Consider the following 19,092-nt stretch of genomic DNA (forward strand, 5'->3'; position numbering starts at 1 on the left):
ACGGTGCCCATGGTCGGCCCTGAGGGCAGGTCCTTAGGACTGGCTCGTTTCCTGGCCCCCTGAGGCCTGCCCCACTCTGTCATTTCAGGCAATCTTTAGGAACATCTACTACATCCAGGCCCTGTGCTGAGTGCAGCGCACCCGTTGTGCTGTCCCGGGCCACTGAGGGCACGCATCTGGTGAGATGGCAGCGAGGGACTTTGGGACTGTTGGTCAGTCGGTCGAGGTGGCCTCCCTGGAGGCAGCGGTGAGCTGAGGCCCAGATGAAGTGAAGGAGAGTCGTGTGGGTCGGCGGCCAGAGCAGGAAGGGCTAAGAGTGGGAACTAGTGAGCCACGTTCAAGGACAGACTAAGGCCCCAGGGAGAGCAGGTCGGCGCAGGGCCGGGAACGGCCAAGGAGAAGCTGGCTTTCCTCCCAGGCCCCGAAGGACCCGGGCGAGAGGGGGTGGGAGCCCGGCCCTGGTGGGCTGAGGGGCGGCAGGACATGGGGAGTGCTGGGGACATGCTGAAGGCCACGCTGGCAGTGAAGTATCTGTTGTTGAACGGGACGTGGGTGAGAGCCAGGGTGGGTGTGCGTCCTGCGGGTCTGGGCCCAGCTGGCTGGAGAACAGGGTGTCAGGCGCTGGCCTGGGCAGGCTGACATGTCACTCAGGAGTTAGAGAGATGAGTCTGGTGTTCGAGAACACGACTGGGCAGAAGATATGAGTTCAGGAGTTGTCAGACACAGGTGGCGTTGAAAGCCTCCGCAGGGAGAGATCAGCGCCGAGGGAGGGTGTGCCGAGCGAGGAAGAGCACCTCTAGCCGGGAGCGGTGTCAGGGGAGAGGCAGCGAGAAGCGGAGCAAGAGCTGGAGAGGAGGACAGGGGGCGTCCAGAGACAAGGCACGGCTCAGCCTGCCCCTGCCTTCCTGCACCCCTAGCCCAGGCAGCACCAGCCCTGAGTCCCACAGAACTTACCTTTGCCCTTCCACACATCATGTAGAGGTTCCTACATGGAACACTCAGCCGTTCCACTCCTTCATTTCCAGACCTCGTCACTCAGTGCACACCACCATGACCCGCTGTACTTGCCCATCTCTCCTCCACTGACAGAGCTCAGCATGGAGCAGGACTCTCCCCTCCCTTCATTTAGACTCTACCTCTGTTAATGCAACCTTAAACAGAACTAACCTCTCAAAGAGCGGCAAATAGAGAAGATATAAGTTGTGAATGGTTAAAGGACCTGAACTGCTTAAAGGAAAGAGCTGTAAAGAGGGAAGCACAGTGTGCAGTATCTGAAAAAATGATTTGGGGTTAGGTCGATGTGGGTCTTGTTTGCCGCACCAAGGAGTTTGGACTTGAGGAAGGAAGAGGGGGCCGCAGAGAGTTGTAAATCAGGGTAATGATGCAGCAGGTGAGTTGTGCTTCGGGAAGAGCCATGCTGGGCTCTGTTCCTGGCCTTGTCCCTAATTAGTGTTCGCTGGCCTACTCTGGCTCCAAGTCAAGGTGGGGCGGGGGGAGGCCCTGTGCTGTGGCAGGTGGTGAGTAGCTGCTGCAGACACAGAGGCACCGCAGAGCAGAGAGGCCTCCGGAGGCGCAGCTCCGCTGGTTCCTCCACAATTCCACGATTCCACAATTCCACGAGGGCAATGAGGCTTGTATTAATGAGAGGCAATTACAGGCACGCGGCCGGCCTAAGTATAGCTCATTGAAAAAGGCAGCCCGCTGTGCCCCGCAGGTCAAGGCTGCCTATTTTAAGACCTCCCCAAAGCTGAGGCTCCTGCCGCCCCTGAGTGTTGGGTGACAGAGGAGTTGGCGCCCAGCGAGCCAGAAGCCCCAACTGAGGGAACCAGAGTGACGACACTCAGACCATCTTCACACAAACCCCCGCTGCCTAGAGGGGGACACTGAGGCTCAGAGCGGGGAAGGGACTAGCCAGTGGCTACAGCAAGAAAAGAGCAGAGCCAGGATTTGAATCCAGGTCCCTGTGCTGTGCAGCTGCCTCCACCTGAAGCCTTGGGCTGTCCCCAAGAACACAGCAGAAGGTGGGGAGGAAGGGGTGGGGACTGACCTTGATCAGGCACCAAAGTGCCACAATTCGTCCTCAATATGATCTTGAGAAGGAAGATCATCTTGCCCATGTCATAGAAGAGGAAACTGAGGTTCAGAGGAAATCATAAGACTGCCAAATGTCCTGCAGGGAGGAAGCAGAGAAGCGGAATCCATTGCCATCGTGCCTCAGCAGGCTCCCCAGGAAGCCTGGGGGACCTGAGTCCACAGCAGACGTTCCCAGGAGGCCTCAGGATGCACAGGGGGAGATGCAGAATCGGGCAGGGGAGGCGGCGGGCCTCACTGCCGTCCCAGAGTCATTCAGGAGGAGACGGGCCAGCTACCCATCCTAGTGCCCAAGCAACCACCAGTGATGGGATCAGGCTGCCCCTGGGAAAGGAGTGGCGCCCTGGAGAGGCATCTCTCCTTTGGCTGAGAGCAATGTGCAGCAGGAACGTGGCCGAGAACAGTGGTCTTAGCAGCCAGGAGCTGGAGAGCATTAGTGCGAGGGGACCTGGGTGGCCACAGGCATCCCCTGCAAGTTCATCTCACTCCACCCAGGGAGCCCTCGGCAACATGGACTCAGGGGTGCTGGGGGAGGAAGTCCCTCAGGGTCAATGAGGCAGGAAAGAGCAGGTAAGTGGTCCCACCTGGGGAAAGGAAAACACCACCCAGAATCTGTAGGTCCAGGTGCGGGGCAGAGACGGCTGAGACAGAGTGTCCAAGTTTGAGCCCAGCCTGGGCAGCCTAGTAAGACCCTGTCTCAAAAGAGAAAATAAAAGGGCTTGGGGTGTAGCTCAGTAGTAGAGTACCCCTGGATTCGATTCCCAGTACCAAAACAAACAACAACAGAAAAAAAAAAAAAAAAAAAAAAAAAAACCTATAGGGAAAGAACAGGAGAAAATACTTGCAAATCATATATATGAAAAAGATTTGATATCCAGAATATATAAAGAACTCCTCAAACTCAACAACAAAAATGGCCAACAACCCAATTATAAAACAGGCAGAAGACTTCAATAGACATTTCACCAAATGAGTCATACAAATAGCCAATAAGCACATGAAAAGATGATTCACACCATGAGTCATCAGGGAAATGCAAATCAAAACTACACTGAGCTGGGCGTGGAGGCACACACTTATAATCCCAATGGCTCACGAGGCTGAGGCAGGAGGATCTCAAGTCCAAAGCCAGCCTCAGCAATTTAGCAAGGCCCTAAGCAATTCAGCAAGAACCTGTCTCTAAATAAAATATAAAAACAGCTGGGGATAGATAGGATTCAGTGCTTAAGCACCCCTGGTGCAAAAAAAAAAAAAAAAAAAAAAAAAAAAAGAAAGAAATTACAGCGGCTGGGAGAAAGGGGAAGATTACAATTGCTGCTGAATGCACACAGGGTTCCTGTTTGGGATGATGAAAAGGTTTTAGAAATAGATAGTGGTAGTGTTTGCATGACATTGTAAATGAACAAAATTGTACATTTTAAATGGTTAAAATGGCAAATTTTATGTTATTTATATTTAAAAATAAAACCTATGGGAAAAAGGGACTCCATGGAGACGGAGAGCACACTGGAGGCTGGGAAGGGGCCTTGGGGACGATTGCTTAGTGGGTACAGAATGGTACAGAATTTTCTGTGGGGTTATGAAAAAGTTTTAGAACTAGATGGAGTGGTCATTACATAGTACTGTGAATGTACTAAATGTCACTGGACTGCACACTGTAAAATGGCTAATTTCATGTTATATGATTATCTCCTCGATTAAATAAAAAGGGGGAAAACTATGGAGAAATAAAATCTATGAGCTGCAGCCAAATAGGCATTCAGGGGGAAACTTTTAGCCTTTCTATGACATATTTATTGGAATATAAGGATGTCAGAGAGTGAATGAGCTAGGTTTCCAACCCAAAAAGGTGGGAAAAGAGCCAGACACAATGGTCCACGCCTATAATCCTAGCTACACAGGAGGCTGAGGCTGGAGGATAGTAAGTTTGAGGCTAGCCTCAGCAACTTAGCAAGACCCTTTTTTAAAAATAAATTTTAAAAAAGAAAAGGCCATGCCTGGAATCCCAGCAGCTCAGGAGACTGAGACAGGAGGATCGAGAGTTCAAAACCAGCAACAGCGAGGCACTAAGCAACTCAGTGACACCCTCTAAATAAAATAGAAAATAGAGCTGGGTATGTGGCTCAGTGGTGGAGGGCCCCTGAATTCAATCCCTGGTACCCCCCACCCCCAAAAAGAAAGAAAATGTCCCGGACCCAGCTTTGACGGAGATGATAGGGAAGTAGTTTCCAGGAAGCAGTTTGAACCTCTAGAACTGCATTGTCCAATCACAGACAATAACCTAGCAAACAAGCAAGTGTGTAGGAGTTTCCAAGACTGAAGAGAACTATGAAGAAACTGAGCAGGGCAAGGATCCTGGCTGACAGGTGGAGAGCAGAAGGCGGGCGAGGCTGGCGGAGCTGGCAGGGCCCACTTTGCTGAGGCACCTGGTCCTGCCTTCCTGTCTTCCCTCCTGTCTGCACCTCAGCTGGTGGAGTCAGCCCCAGCACTGTCCTCTGCTGGGAAACCCTGGAAGCCAGCTAGTCCAACTTCCCCATTTTATAAGTAGGGAAACTGAGGCATGGTGACTGCACCCAAGTGCCACTGCTTTGTGAGGCCTTGCTCTGTTCTCAACTCTGAGAACTGTTCCAGGCTGTCAGTGCTTCATCTCAATTTGGAAATGATGGGCTGTGAGCTTATGGGTCTCGTCGGTCAGAGGCCCCCAACACCTGGCCTGAGTTCCATCTCAGATTTAGTGAGGGATAGAGCAGATTTGGACAGAGGGTTTATATTTGACATAAGGATTCCTCTGCTTATCCAAGTGAAAAGTTGGAAAACATGTTCCTACTGCAAGTAAGACAAGCCCCTGCCTGGGTCCCACACTTTTATTTATTTATTTGGCACCTGGGATTGAACTCAGGGGCACTCAACCTTGCTAAGTTGCTGAGGCTAGCTTTGAACTCATGATCCTCCTGCCTCAGCCTTCTAAGCTTCTGGAATTACAGGTATGTGCCACCACACCTGGCTTGGGTCCTTTTTTTTTTTTTTTTTCCAGCAGGGCTTGAACTCAGGGGCACTCAACCACTGAGCCACATCCCCAGCCCCATTTTGTATTTTATTTAGAAACAGGGTCTCACTGAGTTGCTAAGCACCTCACTATTGCTGAAGCTGGCTTTGAAATGACGATCGTCCCGTCTCAGCCTCCTTAGTTGCTGGGATTGCAGGTGTGCACCACTTCGATCAGTGGTCCTATTCTTTAAAGGCCTCTCTGACTCTCTGAAGGGCTTTGTTCTTTCCCATAAGACAAGAATTATTCAGGAGACCAGGGGACATGCCCACTGAAGCCCACATTCCCCCTCTAGGCTGCACCCTGGATACTGGGGACCCTGGGATTCTCTGTCTAAATGACCCTAAACTGCTCCCAGGGTCAATGTGGGATCTTCCCAGGGGAGACCAGATCTCCTGGGGACCATTCATGCTGCTGGAGCAGGTGTGGACAGGGCCTGGACTGGGTTCGGATACACTGGGCACTGCTCCTCATGATGAGAGACAGACTCCACGGTGGAAAAGGCTGGGGCGGGGGCTGTCCTGTTCCCACCCCGCCCTCTACCGTGGAATTCAGAGGATGGGGGAGCTCTGCTCACGGGCTTGCGGGTTATGATGGAGATCTATGCATCCGGCCGGGAGAGGAGAGGTGGTCAGCCATCACCTCACTGACACCAGAGGGCGTGGCCTCCGCATGGGTTCTCCTCCTCCACCCCACCTGGCAAGGGTGCCCCAATGCTGAGGTCCGTCCTTCCTGGCGCTGAGCCGCTGAGCCCCCTCTGTCTTCTCTCCCTAGGACAGCAGCCGCCCGGGAGCAGTGACCCGGGCGCCCCGCTAGGGCAACGGCCGCGCCCCACGGGCCGGGATCATGAAAGGCCTCGGTGACAACCGCCCCCGCCACCTTTCTGACAGCCTGGACCCGCCTCATGAGCCCCTGTTCGCAGGGCCTGATCGCAACCCCTACCTGCTTTCGCCCACGGAGGCCTTCGCCCGCGAGGCCCGCTTCCCCGGGCAGAACACCCTCCCAGGGGACGGTCTCTTCCCGCTCAACAACCAGCTGCCGCCGCCCAGCAGCACCTTCCCCCGCATCCACTACAACTCCCACTTCGAGGTGCCAGAGGAGAGCCCGTTTCCCAGCCATGCCCAGGCCACCAAGATCAACCGGCTGCCCGCTAACCTCCTGGACCAGTTTGAGAAGCAGCTGCCCATCCACCGCGATGGCTTCAGCACCCTCCAGTTCCCCCGAGGTGAGGCCAAGGCCCGCGGTGAAAGCCCTGGCCGCATCCGCCACCTGGTCCACTCTGTCCAGAGGCTTTTCTTCACCAAGGCACCCTCACTGGAGGGCACAGCAGGCAAGGTCGGTGGCAATGGCAGCAAGAAAGGTGGCATGGAGGACGGCAAGGGCCGGAGGGCCAAAAGCAAGGAGCGGGCCAAGGCTGGGGAACCCAAACGGCGCAGCCGCTCCAACATCTCAGGCTGGTGGAGTTCTGATGACAACTTGGACGGCGAGAGTGGCGCCTTCCGCAGCAGCGGCCCAGCCTCCGGGCTGATGACGCTGGGCCGCCAGCCTGAACGCACCCAACCGCGCTACTTCATGCATGCCTACAACACCATCAGCGGACACATGCTCAAGGCTGCCAAGAGCAACACTTCCGACCTGACTGCCCCACCACCCCCGCCAGCACCCCCCGCCACCTGCCCGAGCCTTGGGGTGGGCACTGACACCAACTATGTCAAACGGGGCTCCTGGTCCACTCTGACCCTCAGCCACGCCCATGAGGTCTGCCAGAAGACCTCGGCCACCTTGGATAAGAGTCTACTAAAGTCCAAGTCGTGCCACCAGGGTCTAGCCTACCACTACCTGCAGGTGGGTGTCTGCCAGGGTTGGGGTGGAATGTGGGCTGGGGATAGGGGCACTAGTTTTGAGGCCTGTCTTGTACTGCAGATTTACTTGGGAAGTTGCTTCATTCTGAGCTTCAGCCATGAAATGGGCTTCTGGTAGTACCTTCTAAAAGAGGATTCATTTGGGCTGGGGTTGTGGCTCAGCGGTAGAGCACTCGCCTAGCACGTGTGAGGTCCTGGGTTCGATTCTCAGCACCACATAAAAAAAATGAATAAAGGTATTGTGCCCTTAGAAGACAAATCTAGAAACTGTGCCACCTCATCCCCCTCCTGCCTCCTGCCCACCACTTCCATCAGACTGGCAGCTCCTTGAGGACAAGGACCACATCTGATGCAGCCATGTGTCCCTGGGTCAGGCATGGAGGAAATGCTCAGGAAATGTGGGAAGGGTAGACGGACAATTCTACGAACATAGTCCTGATGATCAGGATGCTGGGAGAAGAGTCAGAGTGGGAGGTGGCCCAGCACTGAGGGCTGCCAGCCCTGGGGGCCTAACTCAGCTGGGGGTGTCCCTTCTTTCACAAGCTAATGGCTATGGAGGCTGATGTACCAAGGCCACACAGCTTCAAACTGGCAGAAGGCTCAGAAACATCACTGCTGCTGCACAGTCCCAGGGGCTCTCAAGGGCAGGGCGAGTGGCTGTGAAATGCTGGTTGGGGGTGAGGGTGCAGAGCCACACCCAGGAAACAAATCACAAATGAAAGGCCCTGCCTCTGTAGGTAGTGAGCTGCTCATCCAGGGGGTGTGCAAGCAAAGACCTGGTCAGCCCTGGGGAAGTCATATTAAATGCGTTTTGACTGAGATGAACTTCAAGGTTTGACAGAGCCCTGAGTTCTTGTCATTCTGTATAAAATTCCAGAGACAGACTGGGGGAGGGGGAGATTTTTTCTTTTCAATAGGAGGAGATTGAAAGCTAGGCAGCTTTTTAACTGTATTGGGGCCTCTGGGGCTTTCAGTCTGCCTCCTTAGTTTAGACATCAGGGAGCATGGTGCATGGCCTGGCTCCCTCTCAAAACAGTGTGGTTGGATCTGATCAGGTGGAAATGCATCCATAACACCGTAACTGGGGCTTGTGCTGCCTGCTTGGGTGACAGTGAGCAGGTAGTTAGAAACACAGTCTGAACTTTGAAAAAATGCCTGAGAGCAATCACCTCAAAAGAGAAAACATACATTTTAGCACATAGTTTCGGAAGTTTCAGTCCATGATCATTTGATTCTCGTTTCTGGGCCTGTGGTGAGGCAGAGCATGGTGGCAGGGAGCATGTGGTAAAGCCAAGCAGTTCACCTCATGTTAGCCGGGAAGCAAAAAGAGGGAGGAGAAGAAAGGGGCCAGGGACAAAATATCCCCTTCAAGGGCACACCCCCAGTGATCACTTCCTCCAACAGCGATCACTTCCCCCACCTCCCAACAGTCCATTAAGCTATGAATCCATCAGTGGATGAATCCATTAATGAGGTCAGAGTCTTCATGGTCCAATGACGCCCAAAGGTTGGGGGACATTTAAAATCCAAACCGTAACAGATGCACAAGGCCTCATTCCTTGTGGGCAGTGGGTTTGGGGAGGTAGAATTTGCAGACCCTGGTGACTGGCTAGGCAGTCAGCAGGGGGAGTTATGAGAAGGCTGAGGGGGCCTCTGGGGTGGGGTCATCCCAGACGGGACCCTGTCACTGGCATTGAGGGCATAAAGAAGGTGGGTGCCTGTGTGGGAGTGTGCATCTGTGCCATGACAGAGGGTGTGGTTTGCTGTGTACCCTGGAACATGTGGTCTGGGTGTCTGGTGAAGTGTGCAGCCCTGGCAGTGGCACCTGTGTGTGGCAGGGAGGACACAGTGAGGTGGGAGCATGGTGAGAGGTGTGTTCAAGTGCAGGGGTTGCTGGTGAGAGTAGAAGTGTGCTGTGTGAAGTGCGCCTGCTCTGTGTGCTGGTGTGTCCAGGTGAAGGGATGCACTGAGTGAACCAGCTGCCGGTGTGTGTCACTGAGGAGTGTGTGGTGTGCTGGGGGCACTTACTAGGAGCCTAGAGAGGAGGGTGTGCCTGCTCTGTGTGTGTTGAGATATGTGGACACAACAAAGCCCCAGCTCTGAGTGCTGCAGCATGGAAGCGCTGAGATGTGCATATCAAGTCCTTTGTGTGTCCGAAACAGTGTCACAGGAGAGTTAGACTGTGCATTGCCCCAGAGCAGCCAGCAGAGCCTGCCCTCAGAAGGGCAAGAGGTCCCCTCAGCTGTTACCTCCACCATAACCTCTGGAGACCAGCCTGCCCTCAAGCTGTGACCTCACTTGCCTCTATCCTGGCCCTGTTCCCTGGGTGCAGCCCCTGGGCTCAGATGGTAAACAGCCCTTTTTCCAGCTTGCCATATGGCTGCCACTTCCAGGCAAACATTCTGTTCTCCACACCTCAGTTTCCCCATCTGTGAGGCAATGAATGTTGACTCTGGGTCCCCACCCCCATGCTGATGTGCCAGGGACCCCTGACCCCCATTCTAGGGTCAAGCTGTGCTTTTGGGTCTGGAGGCCTCTCTGCTAGTGACTTCCCTCCCTCAGGCCTGGTGTCATCCATGCAGTGGGATCACAGGCCATCCCCTGGGATGACATAATGAAATGATGGGAGGCAGTGACTGCTGTCGAGGCCACTGGGACCCCAGGGCCTTGGAGTAGTTTTGCTGGGGCAAACCCAGCCTAGGATCCATAGAGGGGTTCAAGACTCATTCAAGGGCATGCAGTAAAGCTGGGACAGAAGCGGTTCTTGAACCCAGAAATCCCTCCGGGCCCAAGGCTCTGCTCCGACGCTGTGGTTTCAACGACAGTAAAGCAGCATAGAAGACCCAACTCCCCGAGGTGGGGAACAATCCTTCGTGACCCATTTTCCAGGTGATGAGCCGGGGGCCAAGCTGTCCCCCGCACTCCTGCAGAGTCCTAACCCCCGATATCCCCAGGTGCCCGGCGGCGGTGGAGAGTGGAGCACCGCGCTGCTATCCCCCCGCGAGGCGGATGCCACCGCCGAGGGTCCCATCCCGTGTCGGCGCATGCGCAGCGGCAGCTACATCAAGGCCATGGGTGACGAGGACAGCGACGAGTCTGGCGGCAGCCCCAAGCCTTCACCCAAGACCGCAGCGCGGCGCCAGAGCTACCTGAGGGCCACGCAGCAGTCACTGGGAGAGCAGAGCAACCCACGCAGGTGACCGTGCCGCCCCGCCCCCTGGGGGCCCGCCCACAGGCGAGCCCTGCCCTCTCAGTCCTGCGCTCTAAAAGGACCACCCTCGTAACGGGAGCCCCGCCCACGTGCTAGTCCCGCCCCTTCAGGTGAGACCCTCGTGCCGCGAGCTCTCACCCGGGGAAGGCCTCTCTCAGCAGGTGCAGACAAGCCCCTAGGTGAGCCTCTGCAGGTATGCCCCGCCCCTGGAGCCTAGCCTCCCTCTCCTGGGCCACTCCAGGAGAGCCCAGCCCACAGTGAATCCTGCCCCTCCACCTCAGATCCAGGCAACTGCTCCTGTAAGATCCATATACTTAGGTTGCTCCTGCACTCATCTGATAAGTTGTCCCGGAAGATCCCCACTATGAACCATCCATGAGTCCCACCCACAGTTAAGCCCTGACCACAGGTGAGCCTCATCCTTTGGTAAACCCCGCCCATAATGAGAACCTCGCTGGGATGAACGGTCCAGGTAAACTCCGCCACAGGAGCCACATCCCCAGGTAAGTTCCACCCCACAGGGGACTGCCCCAGAGGATCCTTTCTTCAGCTTGGGCACCCCAGCCCTTCCTTAGTGAGCCCATCATATGTCCTAGCACTGCCCAGGGAAGGACCCTCTCTGTGCTGGGCTCCAGAATTGGGGAGGGGAGCGAAAACAGAGTCAAAGAGACATAGCCAGCCTCTGCATGTCCCAACACTCTGCCTGGAATTCCACCACTGGAGACTTGGGAGAATGAGAGGAAGCAAGCTTATTCTGGTCTTCAACTCCCGGGGCCTGAGCCAAGGCTTATTGGAGGAGGTAGCCTGGGCCTGAGGGAAGGGAATAGCTCAGGCAGGGGACAGTGAGACAGGAAGTGGGCAGTTTACTCAGAGCAGTCTGGAATCTGACTGGGGCAGAAGGCAGGAAATGGTCTCCAGGTTGCAGCCATCTCTGAGCCTCAGTTTTCCAGTGTTTAAGTGAGGGGCTTAGCAGAATGACCCTGAGGCCCTTTCTAGTCCTGAGAACTTGCGATTCTATGAGTGACCAGTGAACATTAAGGTGGAAGAGGTGGGCAGGACCAGGGCATAGGCCTCGAGTAAGAGGAAACCAGTAACAGTAACGGCTGCTCTCTATTAGCATTTGACTTGCTGGCCACTGCACCTACCCCAGAGCACGTGATGCACATCTCACCACAACAGGCAGGCAGTGTCGTCCCCATTTTATTTGTGAGGAAGCTGAGACTTAAGCAAGGGATGGTGACTCGCCCCGGTTCACCCAGTAGAGAAAGCTCGGTTCCAGTCCAAGCCCTCTAGGTCAGTAGTCTGAACCTTCGGATGCTTGGATGTTTTCCCTGTAGAGTAAGTGTTGGTGGAGGCCTGAAAAAGACTGAAGAGCTGAAGCCATAAGGGATTAGTGATGAGTCCTCTGGGACCTGGAAGAAGCCACCAGGTCATCATAGTGGAACTAGGTCCTTCAGGCAGGCCTGGTCAATGCTGTGGGTATAAAGACACTGTTCAGTCTCTTTAGTTGCCCCAGGTTAGGGGGAGCAAGAAGGGGAGTGGTGGAATTGGGCCAGGCTGAGCTGGGCCAGGCTGAGCTGGGCCAGGCTGAGCTAGCGATCTCCCTTAAAAGTCAAATATAAGCTTGTGCTGCCACCTAGTGGCATCAATGGGCATGACAGGTGAGGGTCACCTGCTCACTACAGGTAAACAGATAAGGTCCCCAAAAGCTGGGAGCTCTCCCCTTGTTCATCACCCCCTACCCTCTCAGGCTGGCAGGGACTTCCATTTTTCCCTCAGTCACTGAATGATCTTGGCCAGTCTTTAACCCTCTGGATCTCACTTTCCCAGGCTGAACAATGGGTGGGCTGACCTCCTATCCTCCCCTACCCCTTGCCCAGGAGTCTGGACCGCCTGGATTCAGTGGACATGCTGCTGCCTTCCAAGTGTCCAAGCTGGGAAGAGGACTACAACCCCATCAGTGACAGCCTCAATGACTCCAGCTGTATCAGCCAGGTGAGGTGGCTGGAAGCTCAGTGGGCTTGGGAGAGCCCCAGCTCCTGCCCAGGAGGATACTCGTCCAGGCCCAGCCCTTCCCATCTGGTCCCCGGATGTCTACACTGTGCTTCTGTTTGGCCTTTGTTCCTGAAGCCACCTCTGTATGTCTCTCTGCTCCACTGACTGTCCTGTGGCTGGAGAGCATTGTCACAGGGTCTGATACACATCTCCTGAGCTGGGGATCCAGGGAGGACACCTAAAACTGCTGCCAGTAGGGGCTCTAGCCCTATCAGCTCCTACTGGGTTCAGAGCCATGGGGATAGAAAACAGAAGGTTTGGGTTCAAGTCCCATTCTTGTCACTGATGGTAGGAAACCAGGTCAAGTCCCCTCCCCTCCCTGTGCCTGTTTCTTTTTTTTTTTTTTTTTCTAAAGAGAGAGACAGAGAATTTTAATATTTATTTTTTAGTTATCGGTGGACACAACATCTTTGTTTGTTTGTGGTGCTGAGGATTGAACCCAGGCCGCATGCATGCCAGGCGAGCGTGCTACCGCTTGAGCCACATCCCCAGCCCAGCCTGTTTCTTGATTTAGGACAAGAGGATGGTAATTCCTGTTTCAGTGTTGTGAGGAATAAATAGGATGAAAAACTTAATATGTTCAGCAAAGCACGGCTCTGTTTATGCTTATTATTATCATCTTGCTGTGTGACCTTGGGCAAGTTACTTCTCAACCCTGAGCCCACCTGCTCAGTGGGAAGCTTGACATCCAGGGCCCAGCCAGCTCTGCCATTGATGGGGAGAAGCACACTGCTGCACTTTTCACCTGCCTGCAGCATTCTCACCTCCCAGCCACCCCAAAGATGGCCTTTTTATCCATAACCCCATTGCCCACATGAGGAAACTGAGGTTCAGAGAGGTGAGGTCACACAGCTAGGAGGAGGGAAAGCTGAGCAGGGACCCAGTCCCTGCCATGTGCACGATACTTTAGTGCTTGCGGAGGGAGACAGCTGAGGCTGAGGGCTCCCCGCGTGCCATGGACAGGGAGATGAGCCCAGAGAGGACAGGTGTGTGGGCAGCAGTGCAGGCAGCCTCCTCTCTAGGAGGGAACAGGCCTTGGCCCCTCGGGTATAGGTCCAGAGCCAGGGCCAGGGGACCCCTTAGAAGGCTTGAGAGCCTGGCTTGGAGCTCGGTGGTAGAGCGCTAGCCTCTATGCCCAGCATCACAAAAAAGAAAGGGAGGAAGGAAAGCGAGAGAAAGGCAGGCTTGGGGACTCCCACCACTCCATTATTCTTGGCCTGGCCAAACCCTTCCCCTAACTCTCCAAACACCTGTCTGAATTTGGACATGGGAAGGGGTGGAGCACCGCAGCCCCTGAGCACTCTGCCCCTAACACTTTCATCCAGGCCCCAACAAGTCCCTCCTGCACAACTGTCCTGGCCTTCAGACCTGACCCTTCCAAGTGTTCTTAGCAGTCAGGAGTGGCTTCAAGCCCTCCCAGGGCTCCCACATCACCCCAAGGGAAAGCCACGGTCATCCCTTGGACCTGGGAGCCCCTCTAAAACCCAGGCCCTGTCTTCCTCCCAGGCTCTGTCTCATCCTGCTCCAGCCACGCTCGCCTCCCTTCTGCTCCTTGCACACCAGGGCCACACCTCTTCCTATCCAGGTCACAGTTCTCTTGCCAGGGAGTGTTCTGCCCTCAAAATCTTTGCACAGCTGGCTCTCAGATTAAATGTCACTTCCTCAGGAGGCCTTCCTGGGTCACCACAGTAGCTTCCCCCACCCCCATGCTGTTTCTGTGCCCTGCTGTAGCCTCTCAGTACAGGAATTATATTAGTTTATTCACTTAATGTCAGGTCAGTTCTTACAACTGGGATCTTCCTGTAGGCAGGGACCATGTTGTCCTATCCCCCAGCCGTGTCCCTCACGCCTGACACATGCTCAGTAGGTGTTTACAGAACAGGCACGTCCCTCCCTAACTCTCCCATATCGTGTTATCTCCTTCCTGGGCCTTCTGTTTCTCTGGGCCCCTCTGTTTTTCGGTCTTATCCCCATCCTTCACATTGTCCTCCAACTCTCTCAAGTGTGTATCCATCTCCATATGTCTCTCTGTGTCTCCATCCCTTACCTGTCCCCAGCACCTGGAACACCTTTTCCTTTTGACTACACAGAAAGTCTCAAGGAATGGGCCAGGCTGGGGACTCAGGCAGATCTCACCCATCGCTCCTTGCCCAACCCTGGCTCTCTCCTAGTCCAGGATCCTCTGTCTCCTCCCCTCCCCAAGCCCTGAGGTTTAACCACCTGAGCTGCATATGTAGCCCCAGAGTCAGAGATTATCCAGCCTGAGGAGGAGACAGCTCTGGGTGCCATCCCTAATCTGCATATCAAAGTGGGCTGCCTGCTCAGGGGGAGAGGCAGAAAAGTATCCATGGTCCCAGGGGCTAGACCAAGAAAAGGACTTATAAATAGCAGATCACAAGTCCTCAGTAATGTCCAGCCCCAGGAATGAGCCTCCCATCCCTAGAGGAAGCCAAGTGATATCACCTAGCATCTGGGCCCCAGCCATTCTGGGGAGGAGGTTAGATCAGCTAACCTTAAGTTCCCTGGCACCTGAACCTGAATCACCCAGCCCAGCCCCCACCCTGGCCCTCCCATAACCCTCACCCTCTCTTTCCTGCAGATTTTTGGACAGGCCTCCCTGATCCCCCAGTTGTTTGGCCATGAGCAACAGGTCAGTATATTCACTATTCTTATGCATCCAAATCCAAAGTCCAGGGCTAGGCCTTAGGTCTGCGTCTGAATGGGCCTAGCACCAACCTGGGCAGAACCATGACAGGAAAGCCCCTCCAATGCAGATGGAATTGAGACTCACATGGGTATACTGACCCTCCACTCACCACTGGTTGCTTCATTCCTCCGTGCCTTAGTTTCCTCTTCAGAGAGAGAGAGAGAGAGAGAGAGAGAGAGAGAGAGCGAGAGAGCGCTAGCGCTAGATCCTATTGGATAAGAAATAATTTCAGGACAATAGGAAGTATTCCTTAACAGTCCTCTGACTCCCTTCCTCCCTCCCTCCCTCCTCCCCTCCCTCCTCCCTCCTCCCCTCCCTCCTCCCCTTCCTCCCTCCTCCCCTTCCTCCCTCCTCTCCTCCCCCTCCCTCCTCCCTCCTCCCCTTCCTCCCTCCTCTCCTCCCCTCCCTTCCTCCTCTCCTCCTCCCTCCTCTCCTCCCTTCCTCCTCTCCTCCCTCCCTCCCTCCTCTCCTCCCTCCTCTCCTCCCCTCCCTCCTCCCTCCTCCCCTTCCTCCCTCCTCTCCTCCCCTCCCTCCTCCCTCCTCCCCTTCCTCCCTCCTCTCCTCCCCTCCCTTCCTCCTCTCCTCCTCCCTCCTCTCCTCCCTTCCTCCTCTCCTCCCTCCCTCCCTCCTCTCCTCCCTCCCTCCTCTCCTCCCTTCCTCATCTCCTCCCCTCCCCACAAGCCTGGGGAGACTGCTTTGTTTGGATAGGGGGCTGCTGGGTCCCTGCTCCCAGATTCCCTGACAGTCCTCTTCTCCAGAGCCCCAGCAGAACCTTTAAGGATTTGGGGGTGTTGAAGTGAATGAAAAGACTTTTCAACTTTACAAAAGTTGGCAGAGGCAGCACAGTCATGGCACTGCCTGGCTGCCCAGAGGGTCCCCCTCCCATGAACACTTATCCTGCTCCTGGAAGAGGTCCCCTTTCCCTACTAACCCCAAGTCCAGAAAGTGGGGCAGGAAAACTGCTCTGAGCTCAACCCCTCATTATAGCCAAGAGTGGACAAAGGGACTTGTCCAAGGTCACATATCACACAGAGCAAAGCTAGGATCAGACCATCTCCTGATTCCCACTGTAGATGCCTATGTGTCCCTCTCCCCATGTCATAGAAGCTATGTGTTCCTTTTGAACATATTATTCCAGAGAGTCTTCAGGGAGCCCACAGTGGGCCAGGTGACCTCTATATCCCCCTAACTGCAGTAGGTTTGTGATAAGAATGTGATGTGTTAGCATATAAAACCCCTAAGACAGTCCCCAGCACACACAGGCCAGCAGCACTAACTAGCTGGCCTCCCTCCCTGCACCCCAGCTTGAGAACATTTTTTTTTTTTTTTGGTTTGGGAGATTGATTCCAGGGTACTTAACCACTGAGCCATATCCCCAGCCCTTATTTTGTATTTTACTTAGAGACAGAGGCTCACTGAGTTGCTTAGGGCCTCACTAAGTTGCTGAGGCTGGCTTTGAACTTGCCATCCTCCTGCCTCAGCCTCCCAAGCTGCTGGAATTACAGGCGTGCACCACCATGCCCAGCGCTTAGGAGCATCTTAACCAACATTTGTAAATCCTTGCACACAGCCCATGTAGCTGCTTGTGTTTACAGGTACAAGTGGCCAGGTGCTTACTCTCCCAGACTCTGTTCTAAGCACCAGTTAGTTCACTGGATCTTGACACTAGAATCAACCCCATTTTATAAATTAAAACTGAGGCACAGAATGATTTAAGTGACTTGCCTGTGTTCAAATTGCAAGGAAACAATGGACCCAGGATTGAAACCCTGGCAGTCTGGTTCCAGAGCTGTGCTGTTATGGTGTAATCCCAAAGCAAGGCCTCCTTGTTTGCCCTTGGCATTCACAAAGGTCTCCCAAAATACCTCAGTTTGCAGCTTCGGTAAATAAACACAGTTGCTTTAATACCCCCTCCAAGTGAATTTTACATGCCGTGTGGTCTGTTTTAGCAGCTCTGTTCAGTAGAACTGTCTACAGTGATGGAAAATGTTCTACAATCCATGCGTGTCTAAGGTAGCCACTGGTCACTAGTCACATGTGGCTTTTGAGCAAGTGAGAAAATGTCACTAGTATGACTATGGAACTTTATATGATTCTAAATAAATAAACCTAAATAGCCACATGTAGTTAGTTATATTAGCACAAATTTAGACCTTTGCAAATACCTTCCAAATTGGTTGAGGATCCACTTAGTTGGTTTACCTGATGCACACCCAGACTAGTGCCCAGCCCAGACAGTTCTGTTGCATGCAGGTAATAAGGACTGACCCAGAGTGCACAACGATGGCCTGAGGTCACACAGCTACTCAGCTACTCCATTGATGAGATCCATCCTTTCCTCCACATGATGCTACATCAGCTGGAACTCTCTCCTCCTGGAGCCCTAGGCTCCCCTCAGGGCCTCCACCTAGTGTTTATGTTTGGCCAACTGACTCCCCAATTTATATTGTGGTCCCCACTTACCAACATATCCTGAGACACGTGTCCTGAGTCAGAAAACCATTCCAGAACCCTCAGAGAGTGCATGTATGAGAGCCCTCTATGCTCATGCCCCCAGCGTCAGATGTACAGGGTCCTAGATGACCATCTCTGGAGGAAATGGACCCATCTGTTGAGGTTGAACTAGATGTGAGATGGCAACAGCATATCCATCTTCACTCTCAATACTGTCCCTGGCAGACGTCACTAATCAATCCTCACTGCTACCACCTCATTCCAGACTTATCTTTACTCCCCAGGCTATTGCATCAGCTTCGTTTCTGGCCTCTGCCTCCATTCCAGACACCCTCCCCAACATCCATTCTATATCCTGGGGCTAGAGTAACTTTCCCTAAATTATATTTGGAGGGTTGCTTCTGCTCCTTCCTCCCTGGTGCCCCTGAAAAATGTCTTCCCTTCACTGCCCCTCATTTTCATTTGGGTTTGCTTTTGGCATTTTCCCCCCTTGTAAAATGAATAAATCCAACAACAAAATGGTAAATATCCAGCACACCTACTGCTGACCCCATGCCAATATCCAAGGTAGACATTACTAATTGATGATAGATTTCTTTCACCCTGAATTGATATAAACTTAAACTGGCTGATCAATATGGACATGCTAGCAAGCTAGAATCCAGTTAACATCCTGCAATAGTCCCACTTTCTCCTTGCTGTAGGCACAGGGAAATTGAGGACCACAGAGGTGAGAGGAGCTGTTCATTTCTTAAGGGCTCAGAGTGAGGTGGGAGGAGGGGTGGGCTGTGGTGAGGTCCACCAACTGCCCAGCCCTGCAGCTGAATGACCAGCAAGCATCCCTTCCCCCATAAGGAGCAAAGCTGGACTGACGCCTGCCTTTGCCTGGACAGGTACGGGAAGCAGAGCTGAGTGACCAGTATGAGGCAGCCTGTGAATCAGCCTGTAGCGAAGCCGAATCGGCAGCGGCGGAGGCTCTAGACTTGCCCCTGCCCAGCTACTTCCGCTCCCGCAGCCACAGCTACCTGCGGGCCATCCAGGCAGGCTGCTCGCAGGAGGAGGACAGTGTCTCCCTTCAGTCCCTCTCCCCTCCGCCCAGCACAGGCAGCCTCAGCAACAGCCGCACGCTTCCAAGTGAGTACGGCGGTGATGGGGGGTGTTGTATTTTGTTTTTTTCGAGAGGAACCACGCCTGGTGGGCCAGTCTGGGGGACTGCGTGGGAGGAAGCCACAGTGGGCTGGCCGCCCTGGGAAGCATGGTTGGGAGTGAAGGCAGAAGGCCTTGCCCTGTGCTTCTGATGGATTGGTGAACTGGAGCTCAAAGGAAGGGTGGCAGAAGCAGACTGGGTGGGGTTGGGGGTGCTTAGACTCCTGGCCTTGGTGGCTTCCCCGCTTGGAGCAGCCGGATGCTGGTAGGCAGGCTAACTGAAGTGGGCCTGCTGTTGGGATTAATTAAGGAAGCAAATCTTTGGGAGAGTAGGACCTGCAGAGAGGGCAGATCTGTGTGGAGCCTTCTCATAGGGAGTTTCAGGTCTCTCACACAATCAGGGAGAAGCCACTCTTCCTGATTCTTGTTCTGACTCCTCTGAAGATAACCCATGTGTGATCGGAGGAAGAAGGAACACTGTGTGACCGAGCAAGCCGTGCAATAATAGAAAAGTCAAGAC

General features: G+C 54.1%; 1 protein-coding gene across 3 annotated transcripts in view; it reads left to right on the plus strand.

Moving 5' to 3' along the window:
- The first annotated feature begins 5,983 nt into the window (after window positions 1-5,983).
- Window positions 5,984-19,092, plus strand: part of Dlgap4 (DLG associated protein 4) — a 77,706-nt gene continuing 64,597 nt past the window's right edge. For 2 of the 3 annotated variants that reach the window (XM_076851802.1, XM_076851800.1), the window contains exons 1-5: window positions 5,984-6,982; window positions 9,954-10,195; window positions 12,091-12,205; window positions 14,865-14,915; window positions 18,320-18,560. In XM_076851802.1, the coding sequence (XP_076707917.1) occupies window positions 5,984-6,982; window positions 9,954-10,195; window positions 12,091-12,205; window positions 14,865-14,915; window positions 18,320-18,560 (1,648 nt within the window). The remainder of the gene's footprint in view (window positions 6,983-9,953; window positions 10,196-12,090; window positions 12,206-14,864; window positions 14,916-18,319; window positions 18,561-19,092) is intronic. The other variant, XM_076851801.1, reaches the window with a different exon arrangement.

This window comes from Callospermophilus lateralis, chromosome 3, assembly GCF_048772815.1.
Source record: "Callospermophilus lateralis isolate mCalLat2 chromosome 3, mCalLat2.hap1, whole genome shotgun sequence".
In the NCBI taxonomy this organism is placed as follows: Eukaryota; Metazoa; Chordata; class Mammalia; order Rodentia; family Sciuridae; genus Callospermophilus; species Callospermophilus lateralis.